General features: G+C 45.2%; 1 protein-coding gene across 1 annotated transcript in view; it reads left to right on the forward strand.

Moving 5' to 3' along the window:
• Nucleotides 1–304: 304 nt before the first annotated feature.
• LOC119187759 (uncharacterized) overlaps nucleotides 305–23,268 on the forward strand; it is a 77,786-nt gene continuing 54,822 nt past the window's right edge. The window contains exon 1 of the mRNA XM_037435837.2: nucleotides 305–634. Within this exon, the coding sequence (XP_037291734.1) occupies nucleotides 617–634 (18 nt within the window). The 5' untranslated portion in view covers nucleotides 305–616. The remainder of the gene's footprint in view (nucleotides 635–23,268) is intronic.

Genomic DNA, 23,268 nt, shown 5'->3' on the forward strand with positions numbered 1-23,268 from the left:
TTTTTCTTATCCTGTAGGGAAATCTTTCCGGGTACACTCGTGAGACTCGGAGTACGTGCTCTGCAACTTGCGCCAAACTACCAGGAATGCTCAGCCACCGCAAGCATCCCGCTGATTTCCCTGCATTTCTCACAGGGATCGCCACCGGCTTCACACGTTCTCGTTTACCTGCCGCGGACGTTCACTTCGCAACGGCTGCTCCGGAACACGCGCACCCCGCATGCGTGCAGCACAGCGCAAAGCGAAACAACCAAGTTTCGCTGTGCCTCCTCCTCCCCCCCTCTAGCGACGCTCCGTCCCGCAGCTGACATGGAACGGAGCGCGTGTGTACAGTTGAGTTGGTGTGTATAGCAGCTCGCAGTGCGAGGAGGGTTGAGCCCACCGGGGTCCCCGATTCGAGTGAGCGGAGTCCAGATTAAAGGGGTCAGCGGCCCGCCCCCTCTTCTCGCCTCGCAGCGGCGGCTCGATTGCCGGAGAGAGTGGGCCGGATCCGACCCTGGCCCACCGTCCAGGCGCACACCACACTGTTCATCGAGAGCCCAACTCCACCAAGCAGTGCGTTGACCAGCCGCCGGAGAGGCTACAGTACCTGGAACCTTCTTCATCGTCCGCAGCCATGCTGGCACCAAGCAAGGTGGGCTTCCGAATATCTGTCGCCGCATCGTGACAGCCACTGCTCGAGGGGTGCAGAGGCATTTTACCGCGGCATATCTTCGGTCTTTAGTTCCGATGTAAATTATAAAAATTGAACCTTTAGAAAAAAAATACTCTTCAAGTAGAAGCCCCACTAGCCTGCGCGGAAGTGTTGCCATGATTTTGTGCCCTTGTTGGTCTACCGAGTTCCTCCTTACAGGACGTTTGATGGAACTAGCTTCTTCAGTGAACGAGGGAGGCGAGGTTTGTCAGGAAAAGTATTTCTCTACTTAGGTTGAAATGATGCTGGGCTCAACTCCCTCTTAATTTCAACGTGTTTCGATACCGCTGAAATTAGAAGGGAATACGCCCTTTTGCAAGTTATCAGAGGATCACACTACTACTCAACTTTCAGGTAGGCATGAAATAGGGCTGATAATACAATAGTAAGGCTGGGTGCTTAACGAAGTAACTGGCAACGTTGGAAGTGCCGATCACTGGGAGACCAGTGTCATGACAACAGCGCAAGATTGAGACAAGGACGACAGTTAAGGGTTCGAAAAGTTCTAAATGTTTCGAATGCTTATTCCTGCAGCTATCATCCTTGTCTCATTCTCTCACGCGACTCATGGCAACAAGTGTAAACACTAGGGGGGTCTTTCTTATGAGTCTCTTCGAAACACAATACACCGATCGTTTCGGTTGAACGTTTTGTCGATAACCATTTACTAGATATATGTCTTTCTTCAGCCATTATGAGTTGGTATAAGTTATGTAATTTTGAGTAAAAAAAATTACGTAGGGCAAACACATGTGCCACAAGAATCTATGCAACACCCTGTCTTATCAAAGGTTCATCTACAGACCCGCTACCGTAAACCTCGTACATCTCGTCGCATAAAACTATTCAAGTTAACCAATTACTTGTTCTATGTAACTGTAGTTCTGGAGGGTTTTGAAAACGGTAAATTTAAAATTTTCAGCACGAAGAATCTACTCTACCGACTACAGCTCCACAATCAGCATCAACAATGCTGGTAGAGACTCGAGTGTGCCTTCGAGCTGAAGTCATTAAAACTGATGCCAATGTTTGAGACGCCATGAAAAACACACAAACACAAACGAAGAGCTTTGTTTGAGTTGTCGGAAGAGACCGTGATAGGATGGTAGTAGAGATAATTGAAGCATTTTGTGTCAATCAGTGGAGCGACCAATGTGCAAGTGTTCACGTGGTATCTTTATATAAGAACGAGTTTCAATATAAAGAGATGGTTCTACGATATTGCGCTTAAGTATGCTTATAGTATTTCTTGACATGTTTGTTCTTTCTTTCCATTTTCTTCAGCGTCACAAATATAGACCAACTACCTTAACCTTATGTTTTGCTTGTTAGCATTTGTTTACAGCATAGTTGCCAAAACTTTGCATTTCAATAACGAAAGGTATCACGAAATTTCGTGTGACGTAACTGCACTAACAATATATTTTTTTCGCATCATAAACATCGTTTCTTCTGAAAATATCATTTGCTTTGTCGATATTTCGCGCACAAATGTGGCCTATACCCTTGGAGCGTCTTGGAGCATGTGGCGATTTCCAAGGAAAATCACAAGAGGTGCATCACGTATACACTACCATCGCGATGATTTCACCTGTACTCCTGTATAAACATTTTATCATTTTTATGCACCTGCAAATTAAAGTTAATATAACGCTCATGTTAATGCTACCCTCTTACGAGGCAAAAAAGACAGAAAGAAAATTGAGTTGCGGTTTTATGGCTACGTTAACTAATTACGGACGCAAACCATACGTTACCAAATACTTGTTTTTCTTAAAGTGGGTAGAAATCAGGTGATCGCATGGTAAATTCCAAGTTTCCTTTCGATCGTGAACATCGCAACAACTGCTTCGATTACTCGAGGCTCCCATTTCCCTCTTCATCACTCTCGTGCTTCGTCCCCGACTTATTTATTCTGAATGCTCAACATTTGTTACAATAAAATCATTCTGTTATCTTCACTTACGCTACACTCATATGTAATTTACAGCAGCGCTTACGCCGGGAGCAATATTTGCGAAACCACTATGCACGAGGCACGCGCTTACTGACTGAGACCTTCAACTGCACCGCTTCACCGTGAAACAAGCTTCTCCGCGATGTAACTACGTACTGCGGCAGAGGTACACATTGCTACATCGCCAGACTCTAAAGCGAAGCAATGAATAATTTTACACTGCTAAATTACTTTTTGAAGACATTACACATTGTCGTTCATTTCACCATCGCACGTTTATTGTTATAAGAGAAAATGAAGATTATATATTACTTTTTTTTTTAGTTTTGCTCCGACATTCCTAGGCAACAGCGTGAGATGTCACAAATTTTAAATTGTTTTCTTTCCTTAGTAGTTAAGACATATTTTCTCAGCGAAATTTACTTAAGCTTGGTGCGTTATCTCTGTGGCCCACTTAGAGGGTAATTCACTTCATTTTTATTGATTAAAAACTGTGTGGGCTCTAGCAAACACCATGAAAATTTGTGACAATGAGCTGGTGCGGGAACTTCAAACTGGAATCGACAGCTGCATTGTTGTTTTTTTTTTTTCAGTTAACTGGGTGTCTATCCACGATAAGCGACGCAATTTCGGTGTTGTAAAAGAGTAATTCACGGAAAGTAGAAAATCGTTCTTCTCCTTATTATACATTTAAAGTGACGCTTTATTTTCTTCTCGCTCAAGATACGCCAATTACATGAACGCGAGAGCTTTCAAAAGGGCCGATATAAATTATATGTGTTGACTGCCAAACTAGTGCGAAGAACGAGATCTCTTTTCGGCCTAATAACAACCAAAAAGATGCTTTACCACAGAAAGCATTAGCGCATTATATTGCCTTATTGGATCTCTAAAGTATACTGACCTGAAACTTTAAGATGCCGGTGGCTTCTTTTACGTAATGTTTCATGACTTAGCCGTTCTGCATGTTAAATCATGTCTGCGTCCACTCTTGGCTTCTCCCCCAGAACGGCTAAGGATCAGTTGTGCGGGACATAAGGGGCAAAATCCGACTAATATATTTATGTGCATCTGCCAATGTGACAACAAATATCTAGAAGTTGTGACCCCTCGTGCTGCAATCAATGGGCTTACGCGCTGTATATGGCACGAGAAAACGCAACTGTATGCATATCCGTTGGTTGTGTAGCACTTACCGGGTCATTAAAGTTTGAACCGACATTTTTTTTTTCTTTCGATGGCTTTTACATTCGCTGTCCGAGTCCAGCTGCATGCCCCCCGCTGTGGTGTCGTGTTCAGTTGTGTGGAAGCGTTGAAGAGTTTTGTGTGGACCGCCAGCTAACAGTAGTCACAGGGACGGAAGCTGAAGCGCGCTTGGGTTTGACGGAACAAGGAGAGGGAGAAGGAGGTGTATGCTGGAGGAACACGCTCCGATACGGGCAGGCATGAGTCATGCGAACTAATTCGCTGTTAATGTAATTGCCACATGCTTTGTACGCCGCTTTGCTCGTACTGTTGTTCGCAAGGCGATGCCGGCTGGCATCTCTGCGTCGTGAAAGTGTCCGTGCATGGTAGATTAGTACACCGGCATCATGGTAGTGACTGTGCGCAAAAGGTGCAGCGACAGAATGCCACAATCTGACATTCTTGTCCTTTGTAATGGTTTCTTGTCCATTCTGAGAGCTATGAGACACACTGCCCCGGCCCCTTCGTAGTTGCCTGTTACGGCATCACAAGCTAAAAGCAGCGTCAACATAGTACGTCGTATGGTCAGCCGTGAATGACCAGCACGAGCTTGAGACTTGCCTACATCAAGGCCCACATTTATATTTGTTTTATAAGAGGACAGGTACGTTGGCATAATAAATTAGGGATATTTGTTGTTCAATTTTCTACACGTAATGTACCATCCCTAGCGAAAAGAAATGAAAAGAAGAGTGGCTCTGAAAAGTGAAACCATTATTCTGCCTGGACCCGACCACGTCGATATACAACAAACAGACGAAGATTAATATAGCAATAAAAATAATTACAATTCGAAAAATGGGTGGCATAGATATCAAAAGAGTGACCACAGGTGCACTAACTCGAGAAACATAAATGCCGGAGAAGTTTTCCAGTAGTATGCTAATCAATCTGTCCAGAAAACGTTTTTCAATAAAAAAAGAACTGTTTTAAAAAGGAATGAAATACGTTTTCACCGAACTGCAGTTTAAATTCTGTACTATTCATGGCCTCATCAGCTCACAAAGTTAGGAATATATTCAGCATTCATGATATCAACAGACGTTGTTTCGGGTGCGTCTATGTTAGCCTGGAAATGAAATTATATGGTTATTCGTTACATTGTGTAAATCCAGTTCATTGCTTACGTGGTGACGAGCCTCGGAGACATTACAAAAAGTCACTCACGCCATTCAGCCATAGTAAATTCATGTGAATTAGCATCCAAAATGTTTAATGGTATTGTATACCGTCTCGAAAAATATACAGCTGATTATGAAGTACCTCATTATAGAGGACTCTCAATCAATTTTATTCATCTAGAGTTAACTTAATGTGCACTCCACGCTATGGATGACACACGAGGATTTTTTTTTTCTGCATTTCGCTCACATCGTTACGCGGCTGCCACGTCCGGTGATCGAAGCCACGATTTCGTGCTCAAAATACGAACGCCACAGCCACATGCGAACCTCCACGGTGGGTGTATTTATCGCCACAATCATCACCACGATTGCAGCGATTACCTGGAAGTTCTGTAGCCGAGTTTCGGCTTTTGTAAATTCTTTTGTGTATGCTCCTGCGGTATATACTCCTGTAATCGGCACAATTTCTGATTGATTGATTTATTTATTTATTTATTTATTTATTTATTTATTTATTTATTTATTTATTTATTTATTTATTTATTTATTTATTGATTGATTGATTGATTGATTGATTGATTGATTGATTGATTGATTGATTGATTGATTGATTGATATGTTGGGTTTAACGTCCCAAAACCACCATATGATTATGAGAGGCGCCATATAGTGGAGGTCTCTGGAAATTTCGGCCACCTAGGGGTTCTTTAACGTGCACCCAAATCTGAGTACACGGGCCTACGACATTTCCGCCTCCAACGGAAATACAGCCGCCGCAGCCGAGATTCGATCCTGTGACCTGGGGGTCAGCAGCCGAGTACCTTAGCCACTAGACCACCGTGGTGGGGCACGATTTCTGATTGCAGTGTCGGCAAGTTACGGGGAAAAAAAAACGCGTAAAGAGGATATTTTCAGAGGCGCTCGTATAACAGTCGCGTGCTGACTACGTAATTGTATCTAGCGCTGCTCGCCGTTGTAGAACAGCGGCTATGCTCGGCTGCTGACCCGATGGTCCCGGGTTCGACTCCGGCTACGGCAGTCGCATTTCGATGTAGGCGAAATGGTAGATGGGCATGTACTATGCGGTGTCAATGCACGTTAAACAACACCAGATGGTCATAATTTCCGGAACTCTCCACTACGGAGCCTATCATAATGATATCTTGGTTTTGTCACCTAAAAAATTAGATAATATTATTATATATTTGCATCTAGTGCCATTTCCTTAGCGTATGTAACTTACAGCGTAACACCAGAAAAAATACAGGACAGGGAAGGAGCAAAAGAGAAAGAAAAGACGGCGCTGACACGTAGAAAAGAGCCGTCTTACTACAATATATTTCTAGTACCCAGGGCTCTTTTCTATCTGTCAGCGCCGTCTTTTCGTTCTCTTTTGCTCCTTCCCTGTCCTTAGCCTATGGACGCTCCAACAGAGGGCGATGCCAGCCACTTGCTTACGTCACTGAAGCCGTGCGTTGCACGTGCCGTTTTTGTTCACGTAACACTGCAAGCGAGTTTGCTAAAAAAAAATGGCAGCATATCCACGGAGTGAATGATGGAGAGTGGGGCGAAGAATTCGTCCGTCCATTCGTTCTTGCTTCCGTCCGTCCATGCGTCCGTCAGTGTGACCGTCCATGCATCCATCAGCCCGTCCGTGCGTGCGTCTGTTCGTGCGTCCGTCCCTGCGTCCGTTCATGCGTCCATCCATGCATCTGTCTATGTGTCCGTTCGTCCACCTATTCAACACTCCAAGTACCACCACCTCGCATCTTTTCATCATATATTCCCCGTATAGAAGCACCGCCATCCAGCGGACATTCCAAGGACTAACGAGAGGTGGCACACGCACACTTTCTTACGGCTTGCGCTTCGCGTCCACTTCCCACCTTTAACCACCTCGAGTTCATGGTATATACTAGTTCACTGTATTCATGGCACTGCGGCCGAACGCTCGCTAAACCTTTCGAAAACCAAGGAGGTTACGCCCAGCGAGTATGGCGTAGCAAACTTTTCAGTCAGATAGTGCTCAGTGTACATGCCAATGGCTGCTAATGGGAAATGAGAGGCGGAGAATTCGGCTTTTACTTTCTTACGGCTTGCGCTTCGTATCTACTTCCCATTTTTAACCACCTCGAGTTCATTCATGGTATATACAAGTTCATTGTATTCATGGCACTGCGGCTCAACGCTCGCTAAACCTTTCTATAGCTAAGGAGGTTACACCCAGCGAGTATAACATAGCAACCCTTTCTTGTCAGATAGTGCTCAATGTACATGCCAATGGCTGCTAATGGTGATCGCAGCCTGCGCGTTAACTAAAAGCCGAATGCTCCTGTCTCTCATTCCCCATTAGCAGCCATTGACATGTACATTGAGCACTATTTTTTTATTTTTCAACAACGCACAGAAGAAGTCTCTCAGCGGCACCACCTTGGAGGTCAAAATGTTATACTTGTTACATACTACGGGGGACAAACGGGTGCTGCTATAAAGAGTTTTGCCCCTAAAAAGTGGAGTAAATACACTTTCGAACTCGCTTAATACCGTTTCCAAGTACTGCAGACTGGAGTTACGACATTGTCTTTTTTTTTGCATTTTTACTTCGACAGAAAAACGTATGCTGTGTGCCTCTTGAAATATAGAGACCACAAACAACCGAAGTGACGCATACGTTATTCTTTGTAAGTAATGAACCTGTTTTGCCCCGCCACGGTGGTCTAGTGGCTAAGGTACTCGGCTGCTGACCCGCAGGTCGCGGGATCGGATCCCGGCTGTGGCGGCTTCATTTCCGGTGGAGGCGAAAATGTTGTAGGCCCGTGTACTCAGATTTGGGTGCACGTTAAAGAACCCCCAGGTGGTCGAAATTTCCGGAGCCCTCCACTATATGACGCCTCTCATAATCATATTGTGGTTTTAGGACGCTAAACCCCACAAATCAATGAACCTGCTTGAATATTTTAAAAAATAGTACATATTAGCTATTTAGTGCAGTGATAACGTAATCCTTTAATGCCCTTGCGCTCCTCTGGTTTAGATAACAACTTCTTGAGAGAAGCATGGCTAATCTATAAATCATCGTTTTCTTCTCTTTTTTTTTTTTTTGTTTGTGCGATGTTTGACCGTTGCATTGAAAAAAAAAATAAAAGAGTGAAGAGGCTTGCTTGCGTGCAGCTTTCGCCGCTACAATGCACATCACCGCGAAAATTTTCGCGCATTAAGGAATTTCTGCGGACAATCTTACGGCAGAAGTTGGTCTCGTTATCGTTTCGATGTAGAACGCCGGGTATGCATACTTTAAGCTTCCATTCCGTCGTCCCTGTTTCCTGCCCCGGCGGCGTCAACCACACAGCGAGGTTCGCGCTGGTTATTATTATCCACCAGGAAGGGAAATCGGTTATCTCATCTCGCTCAACGCGTCTGCATGAAAAACGCTCAGCGACTGCGACTTTGTCCGGTCTCGATTGTTTCTGCACTCGACTCGCTTCCGATTCTCCTCCTTTTGTCTTTTCGTCTTATTTCGTCTCCCAACAGGCGAGAAACTAAACTCGGATCGTCGACATCTCGCCGACATCTTATTTGTGCTCAAACTAGTTCCGTTATTCCTCTCGAATTTAGCCCAGGCACGCACCGCACTGCCCGCCTTCGAGTCTCTGTCATTTCGACGTTCCATTTTCTCTCTTCTAAACCAGGTGGGTTTTACGAAAGCAAATTACCTTTCCGATGCTCTATGCGCCTAGTAGTGTTGTACATTAAGGAGAAAGAGAAAAAGAAGTGGAACGGAAAGCCGGGTAATAGTAAGAGAGAAAAACCAAAAAAGTATATGGGAGAACTCGGCCTCTTTCGCAAGTTTCGAGAATTTTTTTTTTCCTTTTATTCGTGCCGTATTACAATTTCCCAAGAAATACGTTTGTTTTCTGTGCTATCTTCAACTGCCATCAGTGTTTGCGAGCCCCGAGCGTGTCTAGGAAAAAAAAAAAGTTTGTCTTTGAGTGCGTACGGCTGGGGCTCCTTGCCTTGCGTTTACAGCAGCTTTTTTTGCCGCTGTCGTCTTAAACGCCACCGTGCTACGATGGTACCTGCGAGTTGTAAAAGAGGTATGCCGTATCCGTGTCACCACGCAAAAAGAAGAAGAAAAAACCCTGAGCAGCTTTCATTTAGACAGACCGGCTTAGCTTCCCTTGCTGCCTTTGTTTCAAAGCCCATTTTTCTTTTTTGTTCTTATTTTTCTCCCAGACAAGGAAAAAAACCGAGAGAGGCGGCGCTTCGTAAAGCCGCTTCGTTTGTAATTAAGTCATGCAGCCGCCTCCATGCGCAGCGCGTAGTTTTCACAATCCTACTTTTTCCTGCACCCAGTTCGTCTCATGTATAGCTATGACACGTCTAGAGAGGAAACAACGGCAGTGATGTAACGCGCCACTTGCCGCAGGAATACTGCTTTCGTGTAAGCTCTTGCCACTTCGGTTTACGAAGTGCTCAGAAACCATTTCCGGCAGCCACGCCTTTTCGTTATTACGCTTAAAATTACTTTTACTAGCAAACGTTTTATATAATTTGCACACCAGCGTCAATATTTTTTTCTTTTGTGTACATTTATGTACATGTTTTTCAGCTTTAATTTTCTTTGCACGATTTCTCTCGTGAACTTCATATTGTTTTACCTCGCCATTGTTTTGTACTCAGCGCATCTTTCATAAACGTATGCTAGTTTTGGGGTGAAAACCCCATATATCAATCAATCCTTGCCGTATAATATATTCTTAGGGAGCGTCAGCACAGACAGAGTGGTGCTCATACAAGTAGTGTTCCTATCTCAGCTTTTGAAAAATGTCGCTGTCTATTGTCATCGCTAACACCCACTAGATGGCAGCTTGTTCGCAAGTTGCCTGTACCAGGGCCGCATCTGCTACGGGTGTACGAATACTTGAATACGAGTCGTGTAATAGCTCAGCGAATAGCCCGATTCACGAATCGAATATCTGCTATTAGATTTCTCGAATAATCACCGCTCGATAATACCACCATTACAACGGCTTCACGGCCCCGCCGCTCGATGATAATTAATGAAAGCCGATGTATCTACCCTCTTTGCAAGACGCATGCTGTTTCGTTAGCTTAAACAAACACACAGTACAGTAATTTACACACTGCGTCCCCTCCCATCCACAAATATCGCACTTAAAGAAAACAATACAAAATTTACACACTGCGTCCCCTCCCATCCACAAATATCGCCCTTAAAGAAAACAAACAACAAAACCATACCACTGACCGAATTCCGCTACATAAATTCATCAACGTATAGCCTCGCAACTAACTACTCGACCTTGCTAGAGACATCATCCTCTTCATGAACTGCCTTCATCATGTTCATTACACCTGTATTCTTCTTCATGACACCTGCAATCCTCTTCATGACGCCTGCATTCGCCACTGTTCCACCACCGTGAAGTATAGAAATACCAAGCTTCTGTCTCGCCTCGTGATCAGCTTTTCGGCATGGCGAACAGCAGCAATTCTGAACGCTGCTCTGAGCGAATGTCTATTTTTTCTTTTTGCTGAGAGAAGCTTATTGCCGAACATGTGAAGCAGCTACTCTTCAGAGTCTGGGTGATATCTAGTTCGTACACTGACATTGTCTGAAACAAAAAAAAAACGGGTACAAAAAGACGACACAGAGAGCGCTCTGTGTGTCGTCGTATTGATCCCGTCTTCGTTCGCTAACCAGTTTCATAGTGTCACAGCTTTTTGCATTACAACTCATGAGTATTGAGGTTTGGGAAAATAAAAACTGCAATATTGAATGCTATATTTACCTTCTTATTTTCCTAATTCGATTCGAAAACTACTATATTTGGTATTCGTACATTCTTAATATACCCTTCTGGTGTTGCCATCGCGTGCTCCAAGCTGCTTTCCTCCGTCCTTTGATCTGGCCGATAGCTACATTCTCCCACCTTGGTAGCTTTTGTTGCCAATATTTAGGTTCGCTGCGAGAATTATCAGTTCCTGGTGCCAGCGTTTGCGTTACACGGTCAAAAGAAACCGAGCTTTCACAATAGTGGACAGACCAACGCTGACTGACCGGCAATTAATAATATGCCCTGTGCAGACTATTATCGCCACGATAAATAAAAATATGTGCGTACATGCGCAAAATTATAGGATGATTGCGGCTAACAAAAGGTTTCCTCTACCTTCCTGCACAAGGATAGGCGCCTCAGCGGGGAAAATCCCGTCGCCATCCTGTACGAGCGCCAAATATCGGTGTCCATGCCTCCTCAGAGCATGTTGGAGGAAAAAGCTGGAAACGGCGTGCGGAACATATATAGGAAGATTCTCATGGAGCACGGAAGGGTAAGACTCTGTGTTCGCTTACTCGAAGCGCACATTTCCCGGACACTGTGGGAAGGCACTAAAACGCTTCTGACTCGGAACTCGTGCGTTGCTGGGAAGCTTTGGCATGCGGCACAAGTTGCGTGCCGGTCAGGCACCAAATGAACGGGGTGGAGAAAAGTATGAGAATGGCTGAGCAAAAGATACAGAGTGTTCTGCAAGTATGTCTGTTGAGAAGGGGGGGGGGTGCGAAATTTCCGGAAATTCTGAGCAGCAGGAAAAGAACGTTTCTTTTCAAGGAGTTGAAAGGGGGGAGTGGAGGATTCTTCCGGTGTTGCCCAGTGTGCGCTTATCTCGACCTGGCTTTCCGCACACAGAAAATGGTGCCAGATGGAGCGGCTGAAGCGTGCACAAACGCGCGGCGAACTGAAGCAAGCTAAGCAAGTGTATGCCCGAATCGTCAACAAGGCGTACAATATCTATAGCTGTTCATCGAAACAAAATGTTTTTTTTTTATAAGGTGACTTGTATATTTGGTGTGTGTGACTTCAAAAAAAAATAGTATTTTACGCTGCCTCCTTATACCCATAATCTGTCGCAAGGAAGGATCGCTTCTTCTTTCGACTTTTGCAGATGAAAAAAAAATGTTTGAAAACATTGTGTATGCCAAGTGCTGTGGGGGAAGCTTATAATATTTGGTGTTTAACGTCCCAAAATGTCGGGAAAGCTATGCAGGCAAACGGACTGGTGTTGCTACCTATAAACAGGCGAAAAATATCGCACAGGTACGTCTGTCGTGGTATCCGATGTATACGAAATAGTGTCTCGAAGTAGTGACAATATCTTGAGGCCATTGGTAGTGCATACAGCGTATAAAATAATACTGTGGAAACACCGCCCATGTCCTCATATGCACGACGGTACACTGAAGGCGCTCTAAATCAAGCGTGCCACTATTTCATTCATATCAGGATTGGTCCCGCTACGAATGGTCACCAGAGCACACAAAAGTCTTCGGAAATTTTAAACGTTATGTGCACTTCCATGGTGCCGAAACAAACGATAGATAAATACTTTGTTTTCTAAAATGTCTGATTTCTCTCTCTCCCTCTCTCGGTTTTTTAATCGTGCATCTTATCGCTCCTTATAGGAGAGATCGCGTTCTCTGGAGGGTGATGTGTTACAGCCTATAATCTACTTTGGAGACCCTCCATTTTTCCTGATCAAGCTGCCCGTTCAGCCCATACAGAAGACAACGACCAGTCAATACCTCTCTCAAGGACGGACGCTGCTAGGAGGCTCCGCATTCTTGCTCGCCAACGCTCCATGGCTCTTTGGAATGAGCCTTTCTTTACGCATGCAAGATTACGATTCCTTGATCCAACGTTAAGCATGCAGCTTCCAACAAAAATTCGACGAGGCGACGCTACTGCTCTGTGCAGACTATGGTTGGGAGTCGCGTTTACCCGTGCGTACGCGTTCCGCATAGGTATGGCCGACACCGCCGACTGTGCACACTGCGGAGATGAAGAAACAATTCGACATATCCTGTGTGACTGCCCGAAATACAACCTGGAAAGACAACACTTTTCTAATAAACTAAACCGGTTAGATGACTAGCCGTTGTCAGAAGAAAGTATACTGCGCCATCGTCATGACTCATCGTCACAGAAGAAAGCCGTGCAAGCGCTACTAGGCTTCTTACGAACTACTGGCCTGTCGGAACGCCTCTGAGTGGACTGATTTTGTGTGTGCGTGGCTGTCGGTGTTTTTTTCTCAATTATTTTTTAACTCTCCCTTTCTCTTTCAACCCCCTATTCCCCAACCCCAGTGTAGGGTAGCATACCGGATACTAGCATCTGGTTAACCTCCCTGCCTTCCTTTTTTCTCGTTTCTCTCTCTCTCTCTCTCCATTCTTTGTAGGCTACCTCCTGCTGAAATTGGAATTGTGTGTGACAGTGGTCATCAGCGGATAAATTATTGACTAGCTTAGCCCGGCATCGCTCACTTGGCCGACGGGGCAAGAATTAGCGCACCGCGCTTCGTGTGTCGCTTCTCGTTGCCGTCTTCGTAATTTTCTGCGATAAACACTTAGAATATAGCAGGGTCTTTTCATCCGAGCTCTATCCATGGCCACACCATTCCCATTTCGTCTACAGATAAGAACAAACTTGACAGCGAGGTTGTCACGAGAAACATATGGGCGCAACTTCTTGACCTTACAACACTTCTTACCTGACTGAACAGAGAAATCACCACATTTCGAGTAGATATAATTTCTTTTTTTTTCTTGTTTTTTTTTAATTTCGAAAGTATTAAGAAGCGTTGGCAAGGCAACAATCACTGACGGTTATAATAATGAGAATGCGCTACAGAAAGTACTGGATCTGAACAGAACTTTATTGAATTCTTCCTTCTGTCGCTATACATAGCTTAGACAAAACAGTGAAAAACAGCTTGATGCCACGAAATGCAGCAAGTTTAATTGTTCAATAACTACATAATGTGTAAACTTACACGAAGAGAAAGCGTAGCTCATCTTTGTGCACTAAAGTGGAAGTCTTATATTATTACATTTGTGTTTACCGAGATGGTGTAGCGATACGGTGCTCGGCTTCAGAGCCAAAAGTCGCGGGTTCATACCCGACAGCGGTGGTCGAATTTCCATGAAGGTGACGTGCTATAGAGGCCTGTTTACTGTGCCACGTCAGCGCACGTCAAAGACCCCCCCCCCCCCCCATGATAAATGTTCCCACAGCCCTCCATTACAACGTGCTCCTTCTTCAAATTGTGGTTTTGTCACGTACAACCGCAGATATTGTTATATCATTCTGTTTCTTTTGTTTTTTTTTTCTGTTTCATCGCCTCAGACAAAGCAGTTTAATTTACCTTCTGAATTTCATTTGTAAATGTTTGTCATTTTCATGCCAGGTGACCCGCGTCTTTTAGTTAATCAGGAAGTGCCTTGACAGGTCCCGGATGCCAGTGTGAATGAAGACAGGGCGAACTGCAACAAACAAAAGAGAAAATCTATGTGCGCCTGCATCATTTTAACCATTCAATAAATGCACATTCACTGTTCTCAACGTTTACAATCTGCTGTTAGGAAGTGTCAATTATTTATGTGGCGACTGCATTGGTAGTGGCATCGCTATGTGCACTCACGCTCACCCCTGCCAAGTGCCAAATCGGCCAGGAACCCTAACGCGGAAGCGATCTGTCAAAACTGACGGCGCTTAAGTGTATAGTGTGAACGTTGGCTGACGCGAAAACAAAGTCACCTCCAATCAGACCAGTCAATATGCACAGCATTTTTCGTTTAAGAGCAGAATGTACCCAAAAAGGCGCATGCGTCTATACGACGCTATCTTTTTTTTTTAGGTAAAGAACACGCATGCAGTATTTATTTATTTATTTTATTTCTACAAGTTGAGACAGTACATTCGGTTCTCTTTAAAACGTGCCACGAACAGTTTTTTTTTTTTTTTGCTCCTCTGAAGAAAATTGCTTGAGGCTAAAAATGTTAATAAAGTAGCGATGGGAGCATGATTAGCGCTGGCTGATTAGCGCTGATAGCGCTGGCATGATTAGCGCTGATAGCGCTGGCTAGAGCAACTAATCACTTTGTGCGCTCACCAAAGCGCGGCCAGCAGATTCAAGGTGGAAGCCAATGGGGGGGGGGGGGGGGGTCCAACTTGTCTCTTGCCGGCGTCTCTCATAATCATATAGTGGTTTTGGGACGTTAAACCCCACATATCAATCATCAATCTTGCCTTTACAAAGGGATATTTCACTTCCACGTTAGTGTCAGTGGCAGTAATTTCTTTGAAAAGAAAAAAAAATAGAAAGATAGAATAGACCGTCCAGAAAGTCGCGCTATATATCAAAGGGGAGTGTACGAGTCCTCGCCGAGCGCACTGTCTCCTGCGAATAAGTTTCCCGACTTTCATCACGAACTGCGAGCTCGTTGGGCCACAGGTGGGACGGCCACCCGTGGATTGTGCTGCTGCACATGGGAAGCCAAGCGAACGGCTGACCAGCGCCGCCGTTCCCTCGGGAGAGGCCGTAGCGGAAGAAAATCGCATTACACTCCGTCAGCACGCCGAGCGGGGGCCGATGCGCGCCGTTGCACCGCTGTTCCGCGCACGGCGTGCGGCCCCGTTTCCCGTCGCAGCCTCCGAGATGAGCGACCGGTGCGCGGTTGGGCGCGAGCCGCGTAGCGTGAGCCCACCCGAACGAAGACGAAGGCAGGGTCGGACGGCGCGGAAAACGCTTGCGAGAGCGCCACGTGTTATACGATTTCTATGCGAGGCGATGATTGATGAGCCGTAAGTTTGGCCTCGTTTGCTGAAGTTCTGGGCTGGTTTGAGAGCAGCCCCGCCGCGGTGGTCTAGTGGCTAAGGTACTTGGCTGCTGACCCGCAGGGCGCGGGTTCGAATCCCGGCTGCGGCGGCTGCATTTCCGATGGAGGCGGAAATGTTGTAGGCCCTTGTGCTCAGATTTGGGTGCACGTTAAAGAACCCCAGGTGTGGAAATTTCCGGAGCCCTCCACTACGGCGTCTCTCATAATCATATGGTGGGTTTGGGACGTTAAAACCCCACATATCAATCAAATCAATCATGGTTTGAGAGCAATTCACCTAGCACGGGAAGAAGAAGGTGGGGGAAAAAATGATTCCGGAAGCTTTCTCAACGCCGAAACTTTGTGACATGCAGTGGGCTACTGTGGTGCTGTGTTTTTCATTGGTTTTATTTCTGTCTATCTTATACCGCCGCACAGAGCACCTAAACTGGAAAAAACAACAACAATGGTTCCTCTCCTGAAAACCACGAAAAGCTGGCCTTGTCAAATGGTAGCTTCTCCTAAGAAAACAAAAAGGATGAAAGCACTTCTAAAAGAGTCTTTTCTGCCAAGAAAAAAAATCATCAGGATAACGGTGAAATTGGAGAGTGAGATAAAAGCACCTAGTGAATGATAAAATGGACCTAACGAACAGGAAAACAGAATCATTCGAAGCAGATGTAAGTAGGCTTGAGATTAAAGCGAAAAGATGAATATCCCTATATGTAACGTTATTTCCAGCGTGATCAGCAGTATAATGCGTTATAGTAAAACGATGCATGCCAACAAAAAAATGCTGCAAATTGAGTCGGTAATGACACAATAACATTTGTTGGTTTCGTTCGTCCACGACTTCTTGATCGAATATTATCCGAAGATAATGGAGTTATGGCGAATAGCTATAATGCTGCTGTCGTTAAGAAAGTCGGTGAAAAAAAAATGAATGTGTGCCACGACTCATAGAGAATCGAGAGAAGTCAGCATTCATTGTGTCCTTTCGCTTTCGTCTAATTTTAGAAGTGCTTCCACCGGGGCTAGTTGGTATGGCATGCATTGCGAAGTGACAAGATACGCTGCATTCATCAACGGAGACGAAGAACGACACAAGAACACGAATCGGATAAGATTCTTGCCACGGGTTCATCCAATTGGGGCCGTGAGACCTCCTGGAAGGTCTGTCAGGTAACTGACGAGCAAAGTTGGCTTTATTACTTTGTCCCCGTTGGCTGCGCTGTCGTTCTGGTAGTCCGGTTCAATTTCATGCAAGTAAGGTCGATTGTCGTAATATCGTACAACAGATATTAATGTAACGCAATAATTATGAGGTTTCGTGCACCAAAACCACGAAGTGACTATTAGAAACCCCATACTGGGGAACGTTAGGCGGATCTGCGCCGACGTACGTGCGCTGCACGAATCATCGAAGGTTATTTTTTTTTCTCGCCGAAGAGCCTGGGAATGGGCTGTGAGGGAGGTGATAGCTGTAGCGTGGCAGCTAACTGCGCATGGTTGACACCAAAATTATTGAAGCATGCCGGCTGCATGAAGCGCTCAGTTGCGCAATCTTCTCCGAAATGACGAAACCTATTGCACGCCGGCCGACAAGCAAACACTGAAGACCATGTTGTGCTTCACGGAGCCCGTTCCCTCCCCCTTCCCTCCCCCCGTTCAATTAGACTCCCGAAGCGTGACAGACGAGGCTGCTCTAGAAATCGCAGCGCCACGCAGCTCCAGCAATGGTTGCATGCACAGACAAAGGGCCACTTCAGGCGCAGTTCCTCGCAAACGGCTAGACGTCCTCACTGCTTTGGCGTGTGCGACCGAAACAGCGCGCTTCGAGCGCTGTTCGCTGAGCGGCAAAACTGCCAGCAACTGCGTGGGTTCTTAAGTACATGGGTAAGAATTCCCCGAGAATATACGCTCTATACAAGAGCGCATCAAGGACGGCATGCGCGGCGTAGCGTGCACGCCGCTTTCCGGCAAAAAACGGCCGCGAGCTGCAAACATGAGCGTAGTTTCATTCTATAGCTGTGTGACGAATTCCAAACAGGCGCTTTTCGCGGGCTCTATAGAGCGGCGGTCACCTCTCTGCGCACTTGAGGGCCAAGTGTTTCCATTCTTGCAACGGCCCTTATTTGCGCAGTTCTCTTGCGAAACGCGAATAGCGCATGAAACATCTGTGGAGGAACTCCCCCCGCCTGCTCTTACGTTATTTTCCTCCCTCGCTAAAAGGAAAATAAACACATACTTAATGGTCGACACACACATATCCGAAGGGGTGCGTGACCGTACTACGCATTCAGCATTTGCTGTCCGCTGTCGACGACCCGCCCCGGACGTAACGGCTGCCGGCGACACAGTTTTGTGGCGACCCGTTGCCCCAGCCTCCTTTGCGGACAAATCGAGCGTCCGAACCACGACCGAGGGAAAGACGTAGGTATCAAGAGCAAAACCTGGTCACAACGCCACACGGAGAAACGCGGCGTGTGTTGCGGCATCCTCGACGTAGCGCTGCCCTTCAAGATTAGAAACACGGCAAGCACCGCTAAGGCCTTGTACGCAGCAATGTGCGAGACGCTGTGCGCTCATCTGAACGGGAAGGGCTGCCCAACGACCTTCAAAGCGTTTGGAAATGTGCTCGCTTTTGTGGCTTCCGGCAGCCCTTGAGTTAGAATGAGTTAAACCTTGGTTTCGTAACGGTACACAGGAGATGCGCGTACGCGTAAGTGGCTTTCGCTTGCTATATACTCTCACATTATTCTCTTTAGATCGGATAATTCATTCACTAATGCAATATGGAATGATTATCGCTTCAAGATGCGACGACGTCATAAACACGGAAAGGCAGACTTTTGTAATGTCGAGTGCAGTCTCCCGTGTAAGTAGGCAGGCTACATCCTGTACGAAAACACTCTCCCCACCATCTTTCTCTCCCCACATTGAACACCCGTCACGAAACAAAAGAGAAAGAAACGAAAACACGATCACTTTCGCAAGCGGCAGTGAATCATGGGAAAATGGATTTCAACACACGTCCGCACTGAGAAATACGTTCAGGCACATAACATCCGGGGGGCTCTCTGTCTTCATTTCAGCCGGAATACATCAGCTTACATACGCTGATTGCAACGTAATAAAATTTGCAAGATGCGTGCAACATGTTTCCATATAGTAAGCGTAATTTCGTGACATGTCGCTCAATAAAAAAAATTGCGACATGGTCACCTTCCCTCCGCATGCTTCGCATAACGTCGATTCCCAGGTACGTGGGATCTGCCGAATTTTTTTTTTTTTTTCAATGTTCCATTTACACTCACTTGGACTCAATCGCATTATACTCATTTAAAGTGCGTGAACTCAGAATCTCCTACGACTGCAATTACGAAGTGTTACTAACCAGTTTTCATAGCTTCCTAACTTGATCAGCCTTGTCGTCCTCTTTTCGAGTATTTATTTTTTCTTTTGCATACGAGAGCATTCTCAATATTACGTAGTAGTGCAGTAAATTAGTTATGACCGTTTCCAATTGTTACACTGCCGTGTGGACGCGAGCGTGTGGTTACCAAGCGTTCTGCTATTTGTTAGCGTGGCGGAGCGAATAAATGGGACCGAATTATCCTCGCTACCATCTTAAGCAAAGCGTCGGCAACCCAAAATGTTTCGGATAGCGTGTGGCACATTGGCGAAACGGTGCCGTTTGGCTACCTCTTCATTTTTTTTTTCTTCAGCGATAGTTATGAAATCAGAACACAGGTCACGAGCGGCGCCACTGGTGTCCGTAACCAGTATCGAATAAACAAAAACTCAGCCAATAAATAACACCAACGACACAATGAGATTCAAACTCGGGTCCGCTGCGTGCCAGCCAAGTATGCTACCACTGAGCCACGCCTGTGACTGCTACCCGCTTTTAAACTGGTATTAGGCCGGCTTAATGTCGGGAAAGTAATCGCGTTAATATGAGTAATAAAGCGTTTTAGAACATTAAACGAACAACCAGGCGTCACACAAAGCGAATTGCGTAACGATTGGGTCGTTCAATGCTCCAACCCATTAGGAAACGTGCCCTTCATCACCTATTAACTGTGGCGCATACCCACTTCAAGCATAACTTTTCATCGTCGTCAACCACTGCGAAAAAAAATTGCACGAAATTCCTAGCAAGTGTGTACCGGATGCCACGCTTCTACGAAGAAAGACGAAGTGTAGTAGTAGTTTTTTTGTAGTGGGCCAGCATAGTTAATGCTGGCCTACTACATGAACATTATTTATGACATAGTGAATACCCAGTGAGTGTGCTTGTACCAGTTACCCAAAGAGTGTTTAGAAAATTCTCTAAAAGGCCACTCTTCCAGCTTTAACTGTGACTGTGCTGCGCGGCCCGCGCAGGCCTGGCAGTTTGTTTTTTTTTTCACCTCTCCTGTTCTATTACCGTGGCCGACACTAACTCACGATCATTATACTTCGCTGTTTGGGCTTTCGAACGCTGTTGTACAAGCACTCAGTACCTCGAAAGTACATATACAGATAGCCTGCATGTGTACTTCGATGGCGTCCGAGCCAAATTATAGCAACAATGATAATCCTCAATTGGTTCCAGGGACCGTGCCAGGATTTTCTTACTGGGGGAAGGGGAGGCACTTCTATCTATCTATCTATCTATCTATCTATCTATCTATCTATCTATCTATCTATCTATCTATCTATCTATCTATCTATCTATCTATCTATCTATCTATCTATCAATCAATCAATCAATCAATCAATCAATCAATCAAGCTAGCTAGCTAGCTAGATAGATAGATAGATAGATAGATAGATAGATAGATAGATAGATAGATAGATAGATAGATAGATAGATAGATAGATAGATAGATAGATAGATAGATAGATAGATAGATAGATAGATAGATAGATAGATAGATAGATAGATAGATAGATAGATAGATAGATAGATAGATAGATAGATAGATAGATAGATAGATAGATAGATAGATAGATAGATAGATAGATAGATAGATAGATAGATAGACAGACGGACGGACGGACGGACGGACGGACAGACAGAGACAGACAGACAGACAGACAGACAGACAGACAGACAGACAGACAGACAGATATGCTCAAAGTCGCCGAAGTTCGCTAAGAAATGCTTCGCATTTAAAAAGTTGAATAACCAACACTGGAACCAGAATTGCCGTTTCACGAACATTAGTCCCTAGCAAAGTATTTCGGAGACCTATCGTGGCTCTGTAGTAGAATACTTGATTTCCACGTAGACTGCTTGGTTTCTATTCCTCTACTGGGACACAAACACTTGTTATTTGCATTCGTAGTGTCAACGTTGCCAACGCCAGCTTTTTCTTAACGCTCACGCGCTAAAAAAAAAAAAAGGTGTGGCGTGAAGGGTTTGATGGCGTACGTAACGGGATTGTGAAATTATTCATGTCAGGACCAGCGAATCATATTCATCAAACTATCTCACCCATCCGCACTAATTTTGGTTTACCCTAAGTTAAGGGGGAAGGGGTCGTGAGGGCACCCAGGCGTAGGCTATTTGACAGACAGACATACAGACGGACGGACAGACAGTTGCTCAAAGTGGTTGCAGTACGCAAAGAAATTAATTTTATAGACCATTGACAGTATAACCACAAGAGTTATTTTTAAAAATGTGCTTTGTTCTTGATAATAAGAATTATCACAGAACACCCAAAAAACATTTACCTCTTAGCCTGCATTCCACTAGGATTCGAGTGAAAACAAAGAATGATAACATGCCATTGAACAATCTGACACTCGCCACATATGATACTCAAAACGTTGTTGCAAAGGAAGTCCGACGTTGAAATGGAGAAAAAAGTGTGTGTATGAAATTTGAAACAGTATTTTCAATTTTTTAGATAAGTATTGATATTTGAAATTATGCCTAAACGGCGATTTTGTTCCCGACACCGTTCACTCTAATAAGAAAAGATAGTTCGATGGAGTCACTTTCAAAATGCCTTTCTCACACGACAGCCTTCAGCTTAAGGCTTCTGTCTGCCCTCTTGATCCTACTTTTCTATTCAGGAAACCGTGCTGGATTCGTTGGTGCGGGGAACAAGACACATTTTGCTTTTTCGACCGATAACTTCTTCGACACAGCGGCACAAAACGCGTCCTTTCTTTGCATTGTCACTTAGCTATTAACATCTCGGGATGTTGCAGCCTACATATGGCGTCGTCGAACTTCACAGTAAAACAGATGATAGCTGTCACACACTGATTTTACACGTGGCGAGGCTCTGGCAGCAACAGGACGTGAGGGATTTCACGCGTTTGTGCATCCACTCAACACGCAGCGCCCCTTGTGGCATCTAAGTGCAGTCATCCCATGCGGGGCCACGCTCTCTCCCACCGTTTCTAGAACTAGGTTCTCTCTCCTACGCATTGCGCGCGCTCAGCACACCAGCCAGTATATTTCTAAGCACTGTTAGGGTGGCTAGAATGGGGAGGTGTGATGAGCGCCGCGCTTTTTGCTTGTCGGAGAAGGCCCTTCGGCGCGCCGATGCCGCTAGGGGCGCTGATGTCAGCGGCGCGGGAAGTGAGTGGCGCACTTCGCAGAATTTTCCTCGGGTGCGCTGCTTTTTTTTTTTTTTTTCAGAGGCAGTAGCTGCTTTACAAGTACTTGGTCAATCGGTGATTGCGCTGGGTTACTCTGAATTGCCTGAAGGCGTCAACGACAAAAAAAAAAGTAGATCCAGCGTCACTGCATTACGCTTGTCCGCAAAACTTAATGCTTCAGTTCAGCCTCTTGAAGAGTCCCAAGGGTGGCAACGTGGATCCCTTAGTGGAAGAGTCACTCTGTCTGAAGAAAAATGCTGCATGAGATGGAATAAAATGAGGAAGACTACGAAAGACTTCCATCAGATGCACTAGCGGTGTCTGTCGCCCATGAATCGTGCACCGCTGAGCGGTGGATGGTCGCCCTGTATATTATGTGCCAAGCTACGATGTGAGAAATCTGGTACTTCGTAATAATCGTGATGAGTGCAAAAATGCCCGCCTTGTTTCGCAAAGTTGGTGGTTACACGTTATAAGTAACACCGTTGCTGGTGTAGCACGTTACTTCGGCAATTAGTATTTGACGCACTCATTATACATGTAGAAATGAAGCTGCTGCTTAAATTGTGCGAGTTGTAGTTGTCAGCGAGTCATTCCTGCAACACGGTAGCGCTATTTATCAGTTATGTTTCCAAAATAAAATTTGCTTCTGCTGATAGTACAAGTCGTGGAGCACTAAGTTTGCAGTACCTGGAAAAGCAAGGCTTCCGTTTCCATAAACAGTTGAAATTCTAGCGGGCCCTGTGTAGGTTAAAGGGCCAAAAATTATTTACACTGCAAATATTTTACGCTGCAAATACCTGCGATTATGGTCCGCTAGCAGATGAAAGCTGCCAGAATTACTGTAATTTTTTTTAGGTCAGTGATCATATCTTTGCGGAGAATGTTGACGGTGAAATAATATTTCAGCTTTCTGTAACAATGAGAAATGGATTTAACATGTGCCACGTTGTTATAAGCCATCACA

Source organism: Rhipicephalus microplus, chromosome X (assembly GCF_043290135.1).
Source record: "Rhipicephalus microplus isolate Deutch F79 chromosome X, USDA_Rmic, whole genome shotgun sequence".
Lineage (NCBI taxonomy): Eukaryota > Metazoa > Arthropoda > Arachnida > Ixodida > Ixodidae > Rhipicephalus > Rhipicephalus microplus.